This window comes from Sphaerodactylus townsendi, linkage group LG09 (assembly GCF_021028975.2).
Source record: "Sphaerodactylus townsendi isolate TG3544 linkage group LG09, MPM_Stown_v2.3, whole genome shotgun sequence".
NCBI classification, from domain to species: Eukaryota; Metazoa; Chordata; class Lepidosauria; order Squamata; family Sphaerodactylidae; genus Sphaerodactylus; species Sphaerodactylus townsendi.
In genome coordinates, this window is record NC_059433.1 from 66427631 (window position 1) to 66449643 (window position 22013).

A 22013-nucleotide genomic window follows, 5' to 3' on the forward strand; every position below is an offset into this window, starting at 1 on the left:
GGCCGTGCAGGGACTATGGGGTTCTGATGTTTTCAAGCAAAGTATATTTATATCTACGTGTGAACCCAAAATAGGCTTTCTGGTTTGCTTCTTGTAGCATCAGAGGTCCGTAAAATTATTAATACCAATGTTTGATTGTTTTATATGAGAAGATAGCGCGAGCATGATTGTAAACGGATTTCCTTATTTGTACCTGAATTGCCTAGAAAAACATATGATTATACGAGGCAGGAACTGTATGATTAAAGGCGAGAAAAAGAAAATTGACAGATCCAAAAAGAATGTGTACTTTTTGGCTGAGCAGCTGTAATGCCTTGGAGTAGGCCTAAGTAATATGACCTGCTGAGCTGAACGATACCGATCAATCTTGGTTAGAGTCTCAGGAAATGACTTGTTTGAGCTCCATTGCATGCCTGATGCGATGGATAAGCTGCATTTGCTTTGATGGGTCACAAATTCTTTTGACAGCAAAAAGTGTAACTTTACCTAACCAGTTTGGAAATCAGCTCCATTTTCTTAGCAGAAACAAATAAATTAATATGTGTGCATTTCTTCCCCTTTTTATGTTTCTAGACACTGGAAGCCATCTTGAATTTCAAATATTCCGGAGGTCCAGGACACGTTGATGGATATTACAGGAACTTGTCCCTTGGACTTCATGTAGAAGTGGAGCCATCGGTCTTTTTTACCCGTGTGAATACCCTGCCGGCAACAAGGTAGGCTTTTGCCACAAGGATCACTTCTTCACTCTCATTTTTGTGGCTTATGTGCCCCATTGTTTTGTTTTGGAGCAACAGTGGCGTAGGAGGTTAAGAGCTCATGTATCTAATCTGGAGGAACCGGGTTTAATTCTCAGCTCTGCCGCCTGAGCTGTGGAGGCTTATCTGGGGAATTCAGATTAGCCTGGGCACTCCCACACACGCCAGCTGGGTGAACTTGGGCTAGTCACAGCTTCTTGGAGCTCTCTCAGCCCCACCTACCTCACAGGGTGTTTGTTGTGAGGGGGGAAGGGCAAGGAGATTGTAAGCCCCTTTGAGTCTCCTGCAGGAGAGAAAGGGGGGATATAAATCCAAACTCTTCTTCTTCTTTGTTTATTTTCTTTTCCACTTATGCTTTGCTCCCCGTAGTGGTCACTTCAATATTATGTCGCTTCAAACCAGCATGTTTTCCTGGGAACAGTGGTAATAATTTCATATTGGTGCCCCTGGCAGGGTAGCCATAGGGTGGAAAATCTCACATTCCAGTTTCTGTTTACTGCCATTGCTATCAGGCCAGTGGTGAAACCTTGAAGTGATGTCAGTTCTCCCAAAGAATCACCAAAACTCCTTATTGTTGTACCATAGAGTTTCTGACAGTTCCTAGAGAGGCATAGTGTCAGTTGCGAGGAAGTGATGTCACACAATCAGTCCCTTTCTGGCAACCTTAGACCCAGTGAACGTAAACTAATAAGCCATAAATGGTGATCAACGTGTTGCCTTTGGAAGTGCCCCCTCAGTTTTTTGACAATGTGTTTTATTTGGCAGTTAACAATTCAGTGAAGTCCAGTTCAGTCCTATGTTTTGCATAGTTGGCAGTGTTGAATGGAAACACTGCTTTTTAGCGAAGCACTTCATTGGATGTTTAACTGTGTTGTCATTCAATAACACATGGAGGTCACATGTGTGGGAGGGGAAATGCTTTGTGTACTTGAGCTCCGGCTTGTCTCTCAGGTAGAGCTTTGGTGAAAACATCAACATAAGCTCTGGTTGTGCCAGAGAAGAGCCTCTTACTGCTCCTTTGGATTTTGGCCGCGAACACATACAATCTTGTCGTGGTGGTGGGCTTCGTTGGCAGCCAAGAATCATCTCAGAGTACTTTGTTGAATTAGCTCCAGAAATTATTGGGATAAATAAATTACGAGATGGAGACAATGCCAGAAGATCAGTGATATTCCTCCTTTTCCATCTTCTTTTGTAAATTTGCTTTTCCTGTGCAATCATTGTGGCAGATTTATTTTTCAAATGTTCTTTTTCTTCTGTAGTGTCCATTATGGCTTTTTTGAGCAACATTATTCTTGTATGGCATTTGAACACCATTGTATTGATCTCCCATCACCAAGACAAACTTTGTCTCAGTAGTATATTACTTTCAAGCGATAAATAGGACAGATTTGTTAATGTTTCCCCCCCACATCTATAAATACATACATTTTTGCAAAATAAATTGTTTCTTAGTAATTAATCATCTGCATACAGATTCTAAGACTTAAATTATGTGAACCGAGAATCAAAATGTTCACTGTTGTTGTTTTTTTTCTTGTTTACTCTTACTGGAAATCAATTTTGCTGGGCTATTATCATAGATTTAGAAGTTTCAGATTTTTTTGGCTTCTGATATACCCATAAAGTTGTACCGACTTTTTTGGAGCTAGTGAGGGGTTGGATAACTGTATTGTCATTTTTGGCTAGTGACTGTACTGAAGCACATTCGTCCACTGACCTCCATCTGTGTACTTGTGATTCTACACTCTTGACTCTTTATCATTGGGTCATCATTTACTGGCTGTTGTGGGTTTGGTTCTGACTGTGAAAGCCTTCAACAATAGATAGGTCTTAATTTAGTTGGCACATGACTGGTTCCCAATCTGGGATATGTACCAGAACGTTTGGGGGCATGCAAAAGAAATTATGTACCAGTAATAGGTTTGCTAATATGGGGACACAATTTTAGGAAAATGGGTGCCAAGGTGTACATGAGTAAAAAAAAGCTTGGGAAACGTTGTCTTCCCACTTCAGGTAGGTATTGTAATTCTGAAAATACCTGTTGTAGATCCTGCAGTTGAAGATCTCTGAGGGATCGGAATGCATACAGCTGTACCATTGAATTTGACTTTAGATCAGTGGTTCTCAACCTTCCTAATGCCGCAACTCTTTAATTCAGTTGTTCATATTGTGGTGACCCCCAACCCTAACTTTTATCCATTTTACCGATGGAGAACATTGATGCAGAGAGTCTTAGGCGACCTCTGTGAAAGGGTCATTCGACTCCCACAGGGGTCACGACCAGAGGTGGGATCCAGCAGGTTCTCACTAGTTCCCGAGAGTGGGTTACTAATTATTTGTGTGTGCCGAGAGGGGGTTACTAATTGGGTCTGCTTTTCTGTTAGAAATTCCATTAGGTCCAAAAATCATAAAGTCCTGTTGTTTCCTATGTGGCTGGTTAGCGAAGGTAGAAAACAGGATAATTCTCCCTGTTGGGCTGTTTTAAAAACATGTTTTAGAAATATGATAAAATTCCTTGTTTAAGGAAAGTATCTTTCTTTTGATTTCTAGAAACAAAATTAAGTATTTGAAAGTATTAAGTATTTGACAGGCAGTCAATTAGAGGAGAAGTAGTTGTTTCTGTTGGCAGTAGATGATAGGACTTGCTATAATGAGTTTAAATTATGGATAGAAAGATACCAGCTGGAAATTAGGAACTTTTTTTTTACAGTAAGAGCTTTTTTAACAGAGAAATTATTAATGCCCCACCCCCAGAATGCCCGACCACGCCCCCATCGAGCCCCGCCCAGCCCCATTGGCGCTACCCCACTGTTTGAATCCCACCACCATGGCAACCTGTTACTAAAATTTTCGGATCCCACCACTGGTCATGACCCACAGGTTGAGAACCACTTCTTTAGATGATGGGTCAATTGGTGTGCTTAGGTTGGTGATTCGAGGCAGGTGGATATGCTTGGTGACCAGTAGATTTTCTGATATTAGGGGTTTTTATTCTTTCATTATGTATTTGTACAGTGGTATCTACAAAGTGTATTCTTTGCATGGATTGGTTCAAGGTCAGGCTGATGGCCAGTTGAAAGTTGCCGTCAGCCGGGTGAACTTTTGTGTTTCTGTTTCAGGTCACTCATGAATAAAAGGAAGAACATTTCTCTCTCCTCTCCTCGACTGATTTTAATTCCCCTTTTCTTTCTGTGATAGATGCTTTTTATACATTCATGATGGAAGGTTTTTCAATTATTAAAGACGTTATGAAGTTATGATAGCAGAGTAATAGAATTTGATCCTTTGGGATTTGTGCTTTCTTAGAATGACGAAGTGGCTAAACTTTGAAGGTGTCAAGACATATACCAACTCCTGGTCTTTTATCTTGTAAACCCTGGTGCTGACTCATCTTGGAACAGAAATGGATATAGCTAGGGTAGATTTGATTTAAGTTGCTAGTCAGTATGATTTAAATCACTAGTCAGTAAATCAAATCAAATCACGATTTAAACCACGAGTCAGTACATTTAAATTATGGTTTTCCACAAAACCGCAGTTCTCATGATGTTGCTTCGTTTGGGCCACTAGGTGGATCAATGCTTGGAATCATAAAGTTGAGAGGATCCAGTCAGCTTTCCTATATAAAATATTTGGAGTGCCACATTGTATTCCATATACCACACTCGTGTCTGGAAGCGGGACAACATCTCCTGGCTACGAAAGCCTGGCTGGTTACCTTGAAGTTTTGGGTCTGCCTGTGCTTTAACTCAGATACTCTTATATATCGTATCCTCCCCCAGCTTCATGAATCTAAGTGGTGGCGGGCAGTGGAAACTAAAATACTTTCCCTGGGATTTTCCTGGGAAGCCTTGCAAATGCTGCCTGCTTCTGAAATCTTCTCTCAAATTAAAAAGGCGACTGCTAGATCAAGAGTTTCAAGTTCTACAGGACAAGGCGAGAAGCAATTGCTCCCCCCTCTTTTTTAATATCAAATTTAAAATCAATCACATGGCAGATTATTTGAGTTTACTTCAGGAGCCCAAGCATAGATGGATAATCACTAGGGCTCGATGTAACTCCTTCCCTTGCTCTATGCTACAAGGAAGGTTCCGAAAAATCGACCTGCAAGAGCGGAAATGTCCTCATTGTATCACAGCGATTCAAACCATGGAACATATATTGCTCGACTGCCCCAAATACGAGGGATCTAGGACCAGACTTTTTGCTCTTTGTCCTGTAATCTTTAATGAATACTCTACTGTGGGGAAGATTACGTTTCTACTAAACAATTCCACCTCCGAGATTTTAACTTTTGTAGCTAGGTTCCTTATAGAAACTTTGAAACGATTACCTGCGATGGTTCTCATGTATGGGATACTTGTTTGGACATATATATATATATATACTTGGGCCACTAGGCCTTTCATGTCTTTATTGCAGTGTTTGCATTTTGCATGCATGCCTGTCTTACCCATAGGTAGAGGAACTTTGTTAAATATTCCCAAACTGGGTCCCTTTTATGGCCTGCTGCCATTATAGGTTTTCTCCTCCAATGAGAGAATACCGTATATACTTGTGTATAAGCCGACTTTTTCATCATATTTTTAATGCTGAAAAAGCCCCCCTCGGCTTATATTTGGGTTGGCTTGTACTCGAGTGTATACGGCATTTATATACAACTGTATGTGCCCTAGTCTGTGCTGATAACCTCACACCAGCTATAGCTGAAGCTCTGTTTGGACATACAGATGAGGAGGAGGAATCCAGTTTTGAAGGATTTTAACTCCTGTGTTTTAGCTTGGTTGCTGATTGAGCTAAGGTTTTTGTACTTTTAAAGTTATTGTTGATACCAAATTGTTTTTGTTGACCCTCTTTTCCACTTACAGAGCTAGTTTACTGTTTTTCTTTGAAATAAATATTCAAAAACATTTCACCTACTGATGCCTCAATTAATGTAATTTTATTTGTATCTATTTTTATTTTTGAAATTTACCAGTAGCTGCTGCATTTCCCACCCTAGGCTTATACTCAAGTCAATAAGTTTTCCCAGTTTTTTGTGATAAAATTAGGTGCCTCGGCTTATACTTGCGTATATACGGTAATATGATAAATCTCAGTGGGGGAAGCAAGCATTCTGGGTCATCATTCCCCTATCCATTGTCAACACTGATCATGACCACAAACCTTATCATGCTCTGGCCAGTTCTCCAATATAAGCAAAAGATCAATTGATTCTATTCTTTAAAAATTGTCACCAAATAATACCTTCTTTCAATCTCCCCCAACAGTACCCGCCAATGCCACCTGCTACTTGATGTGTTCAATGCAACAGAACATGAGCTCACGATCAGTGCAAAGAATAATGAAGATCTAGTTCTGCATGCTACAGAATGCCAGCGGTGAGTTGGAAATAAAAAGGTTACTTAATTATTGTTTGCCTTTTATATTGAATTATGTTGTTTTCACCAAAATCAGGTTTAAAGGTTTTTCTGCCAGTTCCTGATTTCTTTTCTGCCGCTGTTTTTGTTGTGTAGTGGTGTAGTGGTTAAAAACAGGTGGACTCTAATCTGGAGAACTGGGTTTGATTCCCCACTTGTCCACATGAGCAGTAAACCTTAATCCGGTGGACCAGGTTTGTTTCCTTGCTTTTCCACACGAAATCTGCTGAATTACCTTGAGCCAGTCACAGTTCTCTCAGAATTATCTCAGCCACACCTGCCTCACAAGGTGTCTGTTGTGGGCAGAGGAAGGGAAGAAGTTTGTAAGCCGCTTTGAGACTTCTTACGGTTAAGAAAAGCAGAGTATAAATCCAAACTCTCATTCCCTTCTTGTTTTAAGTGGAGATGAACACAAAGAGGTATTGTATATCACAAGGAAGAACTTGGGCTCCAGAAGTAGCATTATTATATGTAGAAGCTGAATTTTTGGTAATTACCAAACCATTGAAGTTAAGTTTCTTGATAGCCCTTTGTAAGTGCTAATCCCATGTCTTGAGATGTCAGTTTTACCTCACCATTTAAATTCAGAGCACAGGATGTCTGGCATTCAGTCGTCTTGAACTACCTCATTAGCGAAAAGATTTATCAAGGTGATGATCGTAGTAGATCAGCCCCATCGTTTGTCTTTTGTGGTGCACCCCAAGTGAGCTATGAAACTGTTTCATGGATGTGTTGTAAACAGTTCTTGAACAGTAACTTGGAGGCTCATTATATTTGAGACTTTTATTACCCAACTTTCCTTTATTTAGCCGGATGTTATAGTAGCAACCATCTTGGCGTTTGCGCAAATAATGTCTTCCCACACACAGGTAGAGCGGAAGAAACGATGAATCTTCTTAAGCTGACTATTTTCTTTATTATCTGTTTGTCTCTAAATTTCCAGGCTCAGTTTGTGCCAGGGTAGCAGAGGCGTAGCAAGGGGAGAAAGCGCCTGGTGCACTGGTGTGTCTTCTGCCCCTGCCACACCAATGTCCGCCCCGCCCCAGAAAGCCCCCCTCCCCCAAAACAACCCCCACCCCCTGCCACGCCCCCGCTACACCCCCACAGGGATGCATGCCCGGTGTGTTGCCCCCCTGTCCACTTGGCGCTACGCCTCTGTAGGGTAGTTATTGCTATAAGCAGACAATCCAACCCATTTTCTGGTTGTCCACATTGATGAATTATTGATATGAAGCATAAAAGTGCTGATCGGTTTATTTATGAATTTAAACATTTTTACCCTACCTTTCCTCATGATTGAAGGTGGTTTACGATGATTTATATATCACTTTTCCTCCGCGTGATCATTTGAGTAGTCTGGTGACGCTTGGGTGAGGCCCAAACAGAATGTGACGTCATGCCCGCATCAAACCTGTTTAAGCTGCCACTATTTTACAAAGATCTAAAAATGCTTCAAGGGCCTGATCCTGGTTTGGCCATCTCTGCTTGCAAAGTGTAAGCAGAGATCCGTCCTCTCCCCAGTGGAACATCCTTTCTAGAAAAGCAGTATATTTTTCGAGTACCAGAAACCACAAACAACCTGGCGTGGCCTTCTTGCTCATAGCATGTTTGTGAGCATCAGGAAGCACCTGTCTGGCGGCAGTTGGAATTGTCATGCTGGTCAGGATGAATCCTGTTGCTTTGGTGCATCGGAGCAAGGTGATATGGTAAGAACATAAGAACATTTACTTTACGGCTCTGGCCCCAGCCTGGTAGAACACGCTCCCTCCAGCTATCTGAGCCCTGCGGGACCTTGGCGAGTTCCGCAGGGCCCGTAAGACGGAGCTGTTCCGCCGGGCCTTTGGAGGAACCGGCCGCAGATGGTGCCCCCCCTCCGTTTGGCCCTTCCTCCCTTTTTTGGGGGGGGGGGAGGGAATTTTAAAATTAGAATGCCGGACGCCACTCATGTTTTATTCTACTGAGATTTATTGTATAACTACTGGAATTAATTTTTACGGTTTTCGCTGCTTTTAAATGTTTTAACTATCTTACATTGTTACTTTATATGCTGTGCACCTCCCAGAGCCCTTCGGGGATGGGGCAGTATCAAAGCCCAATAAATAAATAAATAAAACAAAACATAAGAACAAGCCACCTGGATCAGACCAGAGTCCATCTAGTCCAGCTCTCTGCTACTCGCAGTGGCCCACCAGGTGCCTTTGGGAGCTCACAGGCAGGATATGAAAGCAATGGCCTTCTGCAGCTGTTGCTCCCGAGCACCTGGACTGTTAAGGCATTTGCCATCTCAGATCAAAGAGGATCAAGATTGGTAGCCATAGATCAGGGGTAGGGAACCTGCGGCTCTCCAGATGTTCAGGAACTACAATTCCCATCAGCCCCTACCAGCATGGCCAATTGGCCATGCTGGTAGGGGCTGATGGGAATTGTAGTTCCTGAACATCTGGAGAGCCGCAGGTTCCCTACCCCTGCCATAGATCGACTTCACCTCCATAAATCTGTCCAAGCCCCTTTTAAAGCTATCCAGGTTAGTGGCCATCACCCCCTCCTGTGGCAGCATATTCCAAACACCAATCACACGTTGCGTGAAGAAGTGTTTCCTTTTATTAGTCCTAATTCTTCCCCCCAGCATTTTCAATGGATGCCCCCTGGTTCTAGTATTGTGAGAAAATGGTAACCTTTGCTTTGTATGCCAGGTGGCCAGTCTGACCCTAGGCAAAAAGGGCACAAGGTGTTTTTCTGATTGATTTTTATGGTTCCCTTTCTGCTGTGTTTGAAGTTGGTTCTGTAAAGTTGTATTTCCATTGTTGTTCCCTGTTCTTGAGTCCTGAGATGAACAGCAGGAAGGCAAGCATATGAATATTTTAAATACATTTAAATAAATACCTGATCTCTCAACAGGGACTAGACACCATGGTGGCGAACCTTTGGCACTCCAGATGTTATGGACTACAATTCCCATCAGCCTCTGCCAGCATGGCCAATTGGGAAGGGCTGATGGGAATTGTAGTCCTTAACATCTGGAGTGCCAAAGGTTCGCCACCATGGGACTAGAGTGTTCTGTTGTTCTCTGGCCAGTACTGACATGTCTCATTGCCTTTATACCTGAAGGCTGTCATGGTATAGTGGTTAGAGTTTCGGAATAAGGTCTGAGAGACTCAAATTTGAATAACCAGTGTGTTACGCTTGCTGGTCAGGTGACCCTGGGTCACTGCCTGCCTAGGTTGCCTTACCGCATCATTATGCAGGTAAAAAAGGAGAAGGGGAGAATCTTGGCTGCAACTTTCGGTCCCCTGTTGGAGAGAGAAGTGAGGAATAAATGAAGTAATAAATATATGGCATCCTGTTGGAATTAATATCTCCCTTGGATCAATTAAGGGATTATTATTTATTTATTTGTTCAACTTGTTAAACCGCCCACTCCCCAAAGGTGTACAGAGGATAAAAAATAAACAATTAAAATCATATTATTATCATTCATTCATTCATTCATTCATTCATTCATTCATTCATTCATTCATTCATTCATTCATTCATTCATTCATTCATTCATTCATTCATTCATTCATTCATTCATTCATTAGATTCATAGGCCGCCTCACCCCCAAAGGGATCGAGGCGGCTCACAATACAGCTGTTCCAATTACAGCATGTAAAATACATAACTAAAACTAACCACATTAAAACAAATTTCCACAGCAGCAATTTCTTAAAATTTAAATAGCAAAGTTAAGAGCAAGCAAAATTAAAGACAGGCACCCAATCAAAAAGGCTGGGAGGGGAGAGGCAGGGCCCAAGATGGAATCAAGGCCCTGCCAAGATGGAAAACTGGCAGCCTCAGTGGGGGGTGGTAGATCCGTGGCCAGCCTCACCAAAGGCCCAGTGGAACAGCTCAGTCTTACAGGCCCTGTGGAACTCACCAAGGTCCCGCAGGGCCCGGACAGCTGGAGGGAGAGCGTCCCACCAGGCAGGGGCCAGAGCCGTAAAGGCCCTGGCCCGGGTCGAGGCCAGCCGCATTGTCGCAGGGCTAGGGGTTTCCAGCAGTTCCGCCACTGCTGAACGTAGCGGTCTATGCGGGACATAAGGGGTGATGCGGTCCCGCAGGTATGAGGGCCCCATGCCGCGTCGGGCCTTAAAACAGACTCTGTGAAATACAGCCTTAACAAAAACAGAAAAAAACTAACATTAGATGGCAATGCGAAAGGAGGGGACCTGGCACAACACATGGTGGCCAATGATGATGGTATGTGGGGGGGGGGGGGAATGACATGGAAGGCAATCAGCGACACTCCCCCCCACAAAAGCCCAGTGGAACAGCTCTGTTTTACAGGCCCTGCAGCACTGTCCAAGGTGCTGCAGGGCCCTGATGCCTGGAGGGACAGTGTTCCATCAGGCAGGGGCCAGGGCAGTGAAAGTCCTGCCCTGGTAGAAACCAGTCGCATCATTGAGGGGCCGGGGACCACCAGAAGATTTGCTTCCCCGGATTGCAGAGGCCGACTTGGGAAACATGGGGAGAGACGGTCCCTAAGGTATGAGATCCTGAACAGAGTTTCACCAGTCTAAAACCACTGAATTATTTTGCGGTACTCAGATGTTACATCAGAATTCGGATTTATTTCAGGGTAAACCAGAGAGAGAGAGGAGATATTCTTACAATTGACTGTGTGTGAGTAGGGTGGGGAGATAAAGCATCAGTCTGTTGGCGATCGTCTTTGTGCAGAGCAATTTCATTGGACACAATGTATAACAAACCTCCCTCTGTGATACACCTCTGAAGATGCCATCCACAGATGCAGGCGAAACATTAGGAACAAGATCCACTAGACCACGGCTACACAGCCCGGAAAACCCACCAGAACCAACTTCATTGGGTTCAATATTTCCCTGTTGCCCTGATATTTGAATAACATCATAAAATCGGCCAAAGGAAAAACCACATTTAGCTGAGAAGCTAGTTATTGTGGGATACTTTTGTGCTGTGTGGTGATCCCCCAGATGAGAATGAAACATGGAGTTTTAATTCTGACCTTAATCTGTGTTGTATAATGAGGGCTGCAAATGTCTGAAGATGTGCCTCATTTCATTTTCTAATGCAGCTAGTGAATGAAGAATGGCAGACATGAGCTGGTGTCTGTTACACATTATTTAACACCCCGAGGATTTATTGAAATCGATGCTTTCTCATCTCCTCCCGTGTTTATAAACTTGGGTCTCCTTCAAAAAGCTGTCCACGTATAATATAGATTTTGTTAAGTTCTGAGCAATAATAGTCTGATTATATTTTTGCAAAATGCTCAGAAGAAAATGGAATTAAATCCTCTGTATTGGCTGACTTCCTTTGCCAAGAAGAATCCCCATTACAAATCAGCACTTTGTTGTTGAATTCTTTCTTTCTTTCTTTCTTTCTTTCTTTCTTTCTTTCTTTCTTTCTTTCTTTCTTTCTTTCTTTCTTTCTTTCTTTCTTTCTTTCTTTCTTTCTGTCTGTCTGTCTGTCTGTCTGTCTGTCTGTCTGTCTGTCTTTCTGTCTTTCTGTCTGTCTGTCTGTCTGTCTGTCTGTCTGTCTGTCTGTCATGACTTTTCCCCATCTGTTCATTAATTATGTTGGATGATGCCTATTATAGAAGTGTTTCATTCAGTCCTTTTAACCGAGAAGTCAAACACTGAACAATATTTAGTGTAATCTGGCAAAAAAGGCAGCCTGTTTTGTCAGTGGCATCCATTCTTGTAGTGTTTGTTCCCTAGGGTTGCCAACTCTGGGCTGGCTGAAAGATTCCTGGAGAGTTTGAAGATGGAACTTGGGGAGGGGATAGACCTCAGCAGGGTACAATGTATTAGGGCCCAGCCTCCAAACCAGCCGTTTCCTCCAAGGGGAATGATCTCTGCCATCGGAGAAACTGGAATTCAGGCTGCACGTGGAAGCTGGCAACCCTACTTGTCTCTAGATATTTATTTATTTATTTACTTACTTACTTACTTACTTACTTACTTACTTACTTACTTACTTACTTCCCTCCCTCCCTCCCTCCCTCCCTCCCTCCCTCCACCCACCCACCCACCCACCCATCCATCCATCCATCCATCCATCCATCCATCCATCCATCCATCCATCCATCCATCCATCCATCCATCCATCCATCCATCCATCCATCCATCCATCCATCCATCCATCCATCCATCCATCCATCCATCCATCCATCCATCCATCCATCCATCCATCCATCCATCCATCCATCCATCCATCCATCCATCCATCCATCTACCCACCTACGCACCTACCCATCAATCTAATCCTACCAATCAATCTAATTTAACACTCAAAGAGCCATTTGGACCCATTTTCCACGGGAAAAGAAAACACTTGGAGCTGCAAATAATTTTTGACATTTAAAATAAAGATAACACTGTATATATTGGATTTTTTAACCTTTTACTCTGCTCATTCTGAGGAGCGCATGGATGCGTCTGCCCTGCTGCCTGCAGGGTGGGCAAGGATGGGGCCAGCGGCTCGGCCTCGCTGGCCGCTGGGAAAGCGCCCACCCCACTCCAAAGGGGCAGGCGAGAAGGGAAGCCCGCGGCGCAGCCCAGCCGGCCGCGGGCAGTTGGTGTCCCCGGGCAAGGATGGGGCCAGCGGCTTGGCTCGTGGAGCCGCAGTACAAGGGCAGAAGAGCCGCATGCGGCTCTCGAGCTGCAGGTTCCCTACCCCTAATCTAATCTAATCTAATCTAATCTAATCTAATGTAATCTAACCTAATCTAATCTAATCTATTGAATGTATACCCCACCCATCCCTGAAGGGCTCAAGGTGGCAGGGTATGTGCTGCTACTTCCTTACAGCTATTTTTTTTTCTATTTAAACTCCATCCTCCCCAACCACATCAACTGTGATTGGCAGTGGCTTTTTGAGGTGAATCTCTCATCTCTGCTGCCTTGAATCCTTGAACCGGGGATTGAACCCGAGACCTTCCACTTGCTACGGATGTTCTTACCACTGAGACTGGTCCCCCTCTAGAGAGGGGAGGGTGGAAGGTGGGGGGAAAAGTTAGATTGGCAGAAGGGGACACTGAAATTGTATATAACTATCAAATCTAAGCCCTAATTTTTACGTTTGCTTATTTTGTCATCCCTCGCCCGTGTTTCCAAGTGCTGCTGCACAAGGAGACCTATATGACTGTTTGTATGTTAAATCCTAGATTGAGGTGCCTCTGTGCAGAGCAGCACAGAGGACTCCATAAAATATGAATTCCTGTGTGACCTGGTAATCTACACGACAGTGGCAAAATAAGATTAGAAAGTGTGCTACAGCACCCCACATTGTGTCCCTTATGGTGTGCTCTGTCTGGAATCAGGGCAACATTTATTAGAAACTAGGGCATGGGCTGTAACGTTTAAGTTTTGGCTGCATCTATGCTTCTGCACAGATCCAAAAAGTTTATCTTTGCTAGAAATGAGGGAGCTTCAACTTTCGAAGTGGTGGCTCCATAGTGAAAAAAAAAAGGGGCTCTTCTTCAAACCTTAGACTTTCTCAGCTGGGAATCTCTTCATATGCTTCACCGCCATGCGAAGTACCCATCATCTAAAGATCTGGGAGACTGTAATACAGGCGACCAGAATACCTTGAATCTCTCCTGAGGTAGCTGCACAAAGCTCCTGTTCCCCTCTATACTTTGGGATCACACCCCCGAAATCTAGCCCTGCTGTATATTTAGAATAGCTTGTTAATCATAAGTGCAGATGGGTCATGACAAGAGCAAGGTGCAACTCATTCCCCTCTGTCTATCTTCAAGGTCGTTTCCTTAGCATCCCACAAAGTGAGCGTTTCTGTCGGTACTGTGGCAACGCTATGGACTCAATCCCTCATATCCTGCTTTACTGTTCGAGGTATAATGATATTAGAACTGATCTGGGAGCTTTACTACCTCTAGAATTTATGTTTCTCTCAGACAAACAAAAAATGTCTAAGCTATTGAACAGCCCTAATGTAGAAATTTCTGAAACAGTTGCTACATTTTTAATCCATGTTCTACATGACATGTAACAAGGATCCTGTTTTTGTACTTGGAATGTATGGTACTTCTGGTTTATGCCTAATAAAGGTTTTTGGATTGGATTGGAAGTGTGCTACAGAAAAAGCAGCTTCTCCTAAAGATTTATCAGAATGCACATGCATGGAAAAGCCGTCAAACTCTAGCAGCCTCCTTGTCCTACCCCTTAAATCGCCCCCATGCACAAAGACCATGGCATGGTAAAGTAAGAAAGTATCCCGCGCAGGAAGATTTCTAAAATTGAGTACAGAACGTACTGCAAATTTCCACCACATTTTTAGGATCAGCTTCCCACCCATTTTTAAATTTGTAATTTTAATAAGGTTCTTCTCTATTAAAAATGGCGTCTCCATTTTAACACAATGAGCAAACCTGAACAAATATTGGCATATTAAAAAAAGATAGTTACTGCTTAACAAAGAGAGAGAGAGAGAGATAAAAGAATGTAGTGCTATTTTAGAAAATGGAGATGAGACATTAGTGTATGAACGACATAAAAGTAGTCTAGATTACCAGATATTAGATAAGCTCCATTTTTGGCGACACCAGACAGGTAAAGCAGAGAGTACAATTAATGCTATTAAACGAAGATTTCTCTTCCTGTCACAGTTCTATTCAAATGTTGAAGAGACGAGCATATCTGAACACTTAATGTTCATCAGCAAGAAGGAGACAGCCCTTCCCTTGTGTGCCCTGAAATTACATTCCTTGTGCTTAAAGCAGGCAAACTGAAGCCACAGCATGTGCCCAGAGTTTCGATTTTGACAGTTAATTGTGCAGCCTCTTTGAGCGGCAGTGGCTTAGGAGGTTAAGAGCTCGTGTAACTAATCTGGAGGAACCGGGTTTGATTCCCAGCTCTGCCGCCTGAGCTGTGGAGGTTTATCTGGGGAATTCAGATTAGCCTGTACACTCCCACACATGCCAGCTGGGTGACCTTGGGCTAGTCACAGCTTCTCGGAGCTCTCTCAGCCCCACCCACCTCCCAGGGTGTTTGTTGTGAGGGAGGAAGGGCCAGGAGATTGTAAGCCCCTTTGAGTCTCCTGCAGGAGAGAAAGGGGGGATATAAATCCAAACTCTTCTTCTTCTTTGCATAGCACTTAATATCGGCTTCACAAAGGGCTCGAGATTGCCGTTTTATTAGATAATGTCATATGTACAAAGGAAGAATAACAACAAACACCCCTTTGGCCCCACAGGGCTGGTGGCAAAAAGAACATTACCCAACTACAGTCAACGAGGACGAAAAAGGAGTCACGTGAGGGTTTTTTAGGCTGATATACCCTGTTTCCCCTAATATAAGACATCCCCGAAAAATAAGACATAGTAGAGGTTTTGCTGAAGTGCGAAATATAAGGCATCTCCCGAAAGTAAGACATAGCAAAGTTTTTGTTTGGAACCATGCCCAACAAACAGAACACAGGAAAAATAAGACATCCCCTGAAAATAAGACATAGCGCATCTTTGGGAGCAAAAATTAATATAAGACACTGTCTTGTATTCGGGGAAACACGGTAAGTGCTTCTATGGTCATTGTATGGAAGGGGGAAAACACGTCAAAGCATTCAAAAGGTTTACAACACACATGTTAAAAAAGTTTGTAAATAGGTTGATGTTCCCGAACAGCTCCATTTGAACTCCAACGAAAATCAGGATCATTTCTGTATTACAGATAGGGTCTGTGGCTGAGAAATCATGGCTCAGTTAAACCTAGCAATGTAAAAAGTGCCAAAAACAGGATAACAGCTGAATATCGACTAGAGGGGAATTCTACCACTTTAACATTGAAGACGGTGAAGAAATGGAAATTGTTCAAGATTTTTTTTTAAATCCTTGGCTCCATCATTACCCAAAGGGGAGACTGCAGCCAAAAAATCAGAAGGAGGTTGAGACTGGGAAGGGCAGCAGTCAAGGAGCTGGAAACGATTCTTGAGTGTAAGGCTGTGTCCTTGGCAACCAAGATCAACACGGTTCATGCCACAGTATTCATCATTACTATGTATGGATCTGAAAGTTGGCCAATGAAGAACGTTGACATGAAGAAAGCTGATTAATTTGAAATGTGGGGCTAGAGCAGTGATTCCCAAAGTGGGCGCCCCCGCCCCCTGGTGGGTGCTGCAGCGATCCAGGGGGGCGGTGATGGCCACAGGTGCATTTGGGGGGCGATGAATAACTGTAAGGGGGCGGTGAAAGCATAAAAGAAAGAAGAGAAGATTTAGACAAATTGATTTATGTATTCCGCTCATAACGCTTGATTTTTCTTTGAACAACGTAGTTCATAAATAGTTCATACAGTTTCATAATTTCAAAGTTCAATGTTTCTAATTTACACCTTTCTTTACTATATTTTACAAAAAAGGTAGAAACATTAATACATATATCTTTCTGTTTAATTGCTATTAAAATTAAAAAAAAATTAATTTCCAGGGGGGCGCTAAGTAATATTTTTTCTGGAAAGGGGGCAGTAGGCCAAATAAGTTTGGGAACCACTGGGCTAGAGGAAAGTTTTGTGGATACTGTGGTGTAAACAGACATGTGGATAAGGGGGAACCAGTGGACATTGTCTACTTGGATTTCCAGAAGGCTTTTGACAAAGTTCCTCACCAGAGACTGTTGAGAAAACTCAGCAATGAAGGAATAAGAGGGGAAGTCCTCCTATGGATTAAAAACTGGTTGAGGAACAGGAAACAAAGGGTGGGTATAAATGGGAAGTTCTCACAATGGAGAGATGTAGGGAGTGGTGTCCCCCAAGGATCCGTATTGGGACCAGTGCTCTTTAACTTATTCATAAATGACCTGGAAGTAGGGGTGGGTAGTGTGGTGGCCAAGTTTGCAGATGATACCAAATTATGTAGGGTGGTAAGAGCCACAAAGGATTGCGAAGAGCTCCAAGCGGACCTTGATAAATTAGGTGAGTGGGCTAAGAAATGGCAAATGCAGTTCAATGTAGCAAAATGTAAAGTGATACACATAGGGGCAAAAAATCCAAACTTCACATACACGCTACAGGGGTCAGTGCTATCAGTCACAGACCAGGAAAGGGATTTGGGCGTCTTAGTTGATAGTTCCATGGGAATGTCAACTCAATGCATGGCAGCGGTGAAAAAGGCAAACTCTGTGCTGGGGATAATTAGGAAAGGAGTTGATAATAAAACTGCAAGGATTGTCATGCCCTTATATAAAGCAGTGGTGCGACCGCACTTGGAGTACTGTGTTCAGTTCTGATTGCCACATCTCGAAAAGGATATCGAAGAGATAAAAAAGTGCAGAGAAGGGCAACGAGGATGATTGAGGGACTGGAGCACCTTCCCTATGAGGAGAGGCTGCAACGTTTTGGACTCTAGTTTGGAGAGGAGACGTCTGAGGGGGGATATGATTGAAGTCTATAAAATTATGCATGGGATAGAAAATGTTGACAGAGAGAAATTTTTCTCTCTTTCTCACAATACTAGAACCAGGGGGCATTCATTGAAAATGCTGGGGGGGGGGGGGAATTAGGACTAATAAAAGGAAACACTTCTTCACACAATGTGTGATTGGTGTTTGGAATATGCTGCCACAGGAGGTGGTGATGGCCACTAACCTGGATAGCTTTAAAAAGGGCTTGGACAGATTTATGGAAGAGAAGTCGATCTATGGCTACCAATCTTGATCCTCCTTGATCTGAGATGGCCTTACCTTAGCAGACCAGGTGCTCAGGAGCAGGAGCAGCAGCAGCAGAAGGCCATTGCTTTCACCTCCTGCATGTGAGCCCCCAAAGGCACCTGGTGGGCCACTGCGAGTAGCAGAATGCTGGACTAGATGGACTCTGGTCTGATCCAGCAAGCTAGTTCTTATGTTCTTATGTTCTATGACCCCCTAAAAGACAAATTGGTGGGTTCTAGATCAGATCAAGCGTGAACCTTCCTTGGAACCTAAAACTTTTAAACTGAGGCTATCATACTTTGGTCACATTACGGATGACAAATCACTGGAAAAGCCACGAATGCCAGGAGAAGTTGAAGACTGCATCTTAATTTATATTATTGAGAGATTATTGTATTTGATTTTATGTTTATTTATATTTGAATTTTACGTTGTTCACCTCCCAGAGCCCTTCGGGGATTGGGCGGTATATAAGTTTGAAAAATAAAATAATAAATAATAGCCTGCAATAGAAGAACATGTTTTCCAGTGTAGTTTGATAATCTCTTCCCTCCTGAAGGATCTGCAGTTTTCTCTGGCCTGGAAAATGACAGATCCTTTAAAAAAGAAGAGACGAACAAAATTCTGTATTTTATTCAATTTTGGGCAGTCCAGTAAACAGTGAAGCAAAGTTCCATTATTGTCTGGATCACAACTACAAATCCTTGACCAACACCTGGCGGTTGAAATAGTTGGAGACACACAATATGATTCCCATCCCCCAAAGCGCAGAACAGCAAGCAGCTCCCAGCACCCATCAGGCATCCTGACAGTCGGGAATATTTCGTCTAAAAAAAAACAAAAATCAGTCGGTCTTCCTTTTTACCACAAGAGCTAAGAATTTATTAAGCTGAAGTCACTGTTTGGGTATCTTGCTGGTTTTGTCATGCCATCTGAAAAAAAGAATCTCTGAGCTAGTGGGAAATAGCCTGTTCTGTTTGTACTCTTTCCCAGTAACTTTAGAAATGCTGTTTAGGGCGTGGCTGTCACCTGGAATATTTGGGAGGATTTTTGTGATCTGTCACTGGACATCAGAGATTTTTGTGATCTGTCACTGGACAGCAGAGAAAGAAGATGATATTGGCGATTGTTCCCTTGAGGGAAATGTATGATTCTATGCCATGGCGGGCACGGTTGCCAGGTCATCTGTATTCTTTCTGAATGAGTTATTCTCCCTTCCTTCTGCGTAACTAGAGTTTTTCTTTTACATTTGTCTCCAAATTGAAATGTATGTCAGCCAGCAGAGCAAGTGGCAGGATGATATTAATTTATCACTTGCGGCAGCAGACTCAACCCTTTGGCATTAATATGCCCGTGCATTTTATTGGAAAGTATTAGCCGTTGCCGAGGCAGAAGGATGCATTTGATTACAAATTGTGACAAACATGTGCAGTGGCTAGGGGTTATTCCTCCCCGGAAAATAATTAACTCCCTTAAGCCAAGCGGCCTCAATAAAGGATCGGGACAGGATTTTGCACACTGACACATGTCGTTTCTGGAGGAACACTTTTCCTCCTGATAGGTTCCCAAATTGGGGCTCTGTATGAATGTCTGTTTTGCCCGACCTCCCATAGGAAAGTGTACATCTCTTCAATAAAGTAATTGCATTCCCTACTGTTCTTATTAGGCTGTCTGACTAAATGCCCCCAGGAACCATTCTGCATGCAAATAAGCTGCTGTGTGAAGTGGAAAGCCCAAGCCACCTGTTTTTACAGGTGGATTCTTACTCATTGACAACATTTCTATTCTGCCCTTCTGCCCTTACAAGGACCACCCGCGTGGCTAACAAGTTGAAATATACAGTCAAATCACCCTTCCCCCGATGCACACATCATTAAAGCAATTAAAACCCATGCAAAACATCCAAACAGCCACTAAAACATTGGTTAGGAAGGAGAGATCGTTGAGGGAATGCCAAATTAAGCAACAAACATCCTTACCTGCTTGCGGAAGATGACAACGGAAGGGGACAGAGAAGGATCTATGTCCAGTTAAGAACATAAGAACAAGCCAGCTGGATCAGACCAGAGTCCATCTAGTCCAGCTCTCTGCTACTCGCAGTGGCCCACCAGATGCCATTGGGAGCTCACATCCAGGATGTGAAAGCAATGGCCTTCTGCGGCTGTTGCTCCCAAGCACCTGGACTGTTAAGGCATTTGCAATCTCAGATCAAAGAGGATCAAGATTGGTAGCCACAAATCGACTTCTCCTCCATCAATCTGTCCAAGCCCCTTTTAAAGCTATCCAGGTTAGTGGCCATCACCACCTCCTGTGGCAGCATATTCCAAACACCAATCACACGTTGCGTGAAGAAATGTTTCCTTTTATTAGTCCTAATTCTTCCCCCCAGCATTTTCAATGAATGCCCCCCTGGTTCTAGTATTGTGAGAAAGAGGAAAATTTCTCTCAGTCAACATTTTCTACCCCATGCATAATTTTATAGACTTCAATCATATCCCCCTTCAGACGTCTCCTCTCCAAACTAAAGAGTCCCAAGGTGAGGCAGTTGCTGCCTGCTTGAGCTCAGAAGGCAGGGGCACCCCAAGCCGGGCCTATGAAGATGACTAGAAGGCTCATGACTATGAGATCAAGTTGTATGTTGATCCCAAACTGTATACCAGTGGGGTGTAGTGGTTAAGGGTGGCAGGTTGTAATCTGGAGAACCAGGTTCGTTTCCCCACTCTTCCACTTGAAGACTGATGGGTGACCTTGGACCAATCACAGATTGCCTGGAACTCCCTCAGTCCCAATAGAGGCAGGCGATAACAAATAACCTCTGAAGTACTTCAGCAGAACAGTCTTTCAGAGGAATCCATGTCTTCATTCCCTTTGATGTGCATCCCTGCCCACCTGTGTTGATAGCAGTTTGTTTGCTGTAACTGCTCCCCAAGACACTTACATGTTACTTATCCATGATCACTACAAGTGATTCCTCTGTTTGGCTGCTGGCTTTGCCCATTTACAAGACCAAATGTTACAACATTGCTATAGCGGCATATCGAATGCATGGCAGCAGTCACAGCTTACCTCTGCTTCCAGCTTATGCGACCGCACTTGGAGTCCTGTGTTCAGTTCTGGTCGCCACATCTCAAAAAGGATATTGAAGAGATAGAAAAAGTGCAGAGAAGGGCAACGAGGATGATTGAGGGACCGGCGCACCTTCCTTATGAGGAGAGGCTGCAGCGTTTGGGGCTCTTTAGTTTGGAGAGGAGACGTCTGAGGGGGGATATGATTGAAGTCTATAAAATGATGCATGGGGTAGAAAATGTTGACAGAGAGAAATTTTTCTCTCTTTCTCACAATACTAGAACCAGGGGGCATTCATTGAAAATGCTGGGGGGAAGAATTAGGACTAATAAAAGGAAACATTTCTTCATGCAACGTGTGATTGGTGTTTGGAATATATTGCCACAGGAGGTGGTGATGGCCACTAACCTGGATAGCTTTAAAAGGGGCTTGGACAGATTTATGGAGGAGAAGTCGATCTCTGGCTACCAATCTTGATCCTCTTTGATCTCAGATTGCAAAGGCCTTAGCAGACCAGGTGCTCGGGAACAGCAGCAGCAGCAGAAGGCCATTGCTTTCACATCCTGGATGTGAGCTCCCAAAGGCACCTGGGGGGCTCTGCGAGTAGCAGAGAGCTGGACTAGATGGACTCTGGTCTGATCCATCTGGCTTGTTCTTATGTTCTTATGTCTCTTCCCATACTTCAATGATTTGATGACTTTCAGCACCTGTTCAGGACATCCGATCTAGAGTTATCTTCATGGCACACTCTCACTTCTGTTTTCCTTTGGGCTACCGGTCAGCAAGGAAAAATCCACTTTGGTGCCAATTCATTGGCGATGTTGTGGGCTGCTTTAGTCAGATCCAGTTTTCTACTTATGAGCTCATGCCATGTTGGCACCATGGCATTACTGGTCATTCACCAGCTATGACAACATGCAATAAACAATTCAATAACTATCAGACCTCAAAGCTGTTACTATCACTAGAAACAGATTTGCAAAACATCGTGTGCTCATCTTTGGTTCTTATGTCCATCCCCGGAGAGACCACCAGTGTACAATACATGCTTCCCCTTCAGTCATTCTTGCCTTTTTGCGTTCACG

The 22013-nt window shown here is 43.4% G+C and overlaps 1 protein-coding gene across 1 annotated transcript in view; it reads left to right on the forward strand.

Moving 5' to 3' along the window:
• TRAPPC9 (trafficking protein particle complex subunit 9) overlaps positions 1-22013 on the forward strand; it is a 159241-nt gene that overhangs the window by 102986 nt on the left and 34242 nt on the right. Inside the window, exons 18-19 of the mRNA XM_048508558.1 lie at positions 574-716; positions 6032-6142. Of these exons, the coding sequence (XP_048364515.1) occupies positions 574-716; positions 6032-6142 (254 nt within the window). The remainder of the gene's footprint in view (positions 1-573; positions 717-6031; positions 6143-22013) is intronic.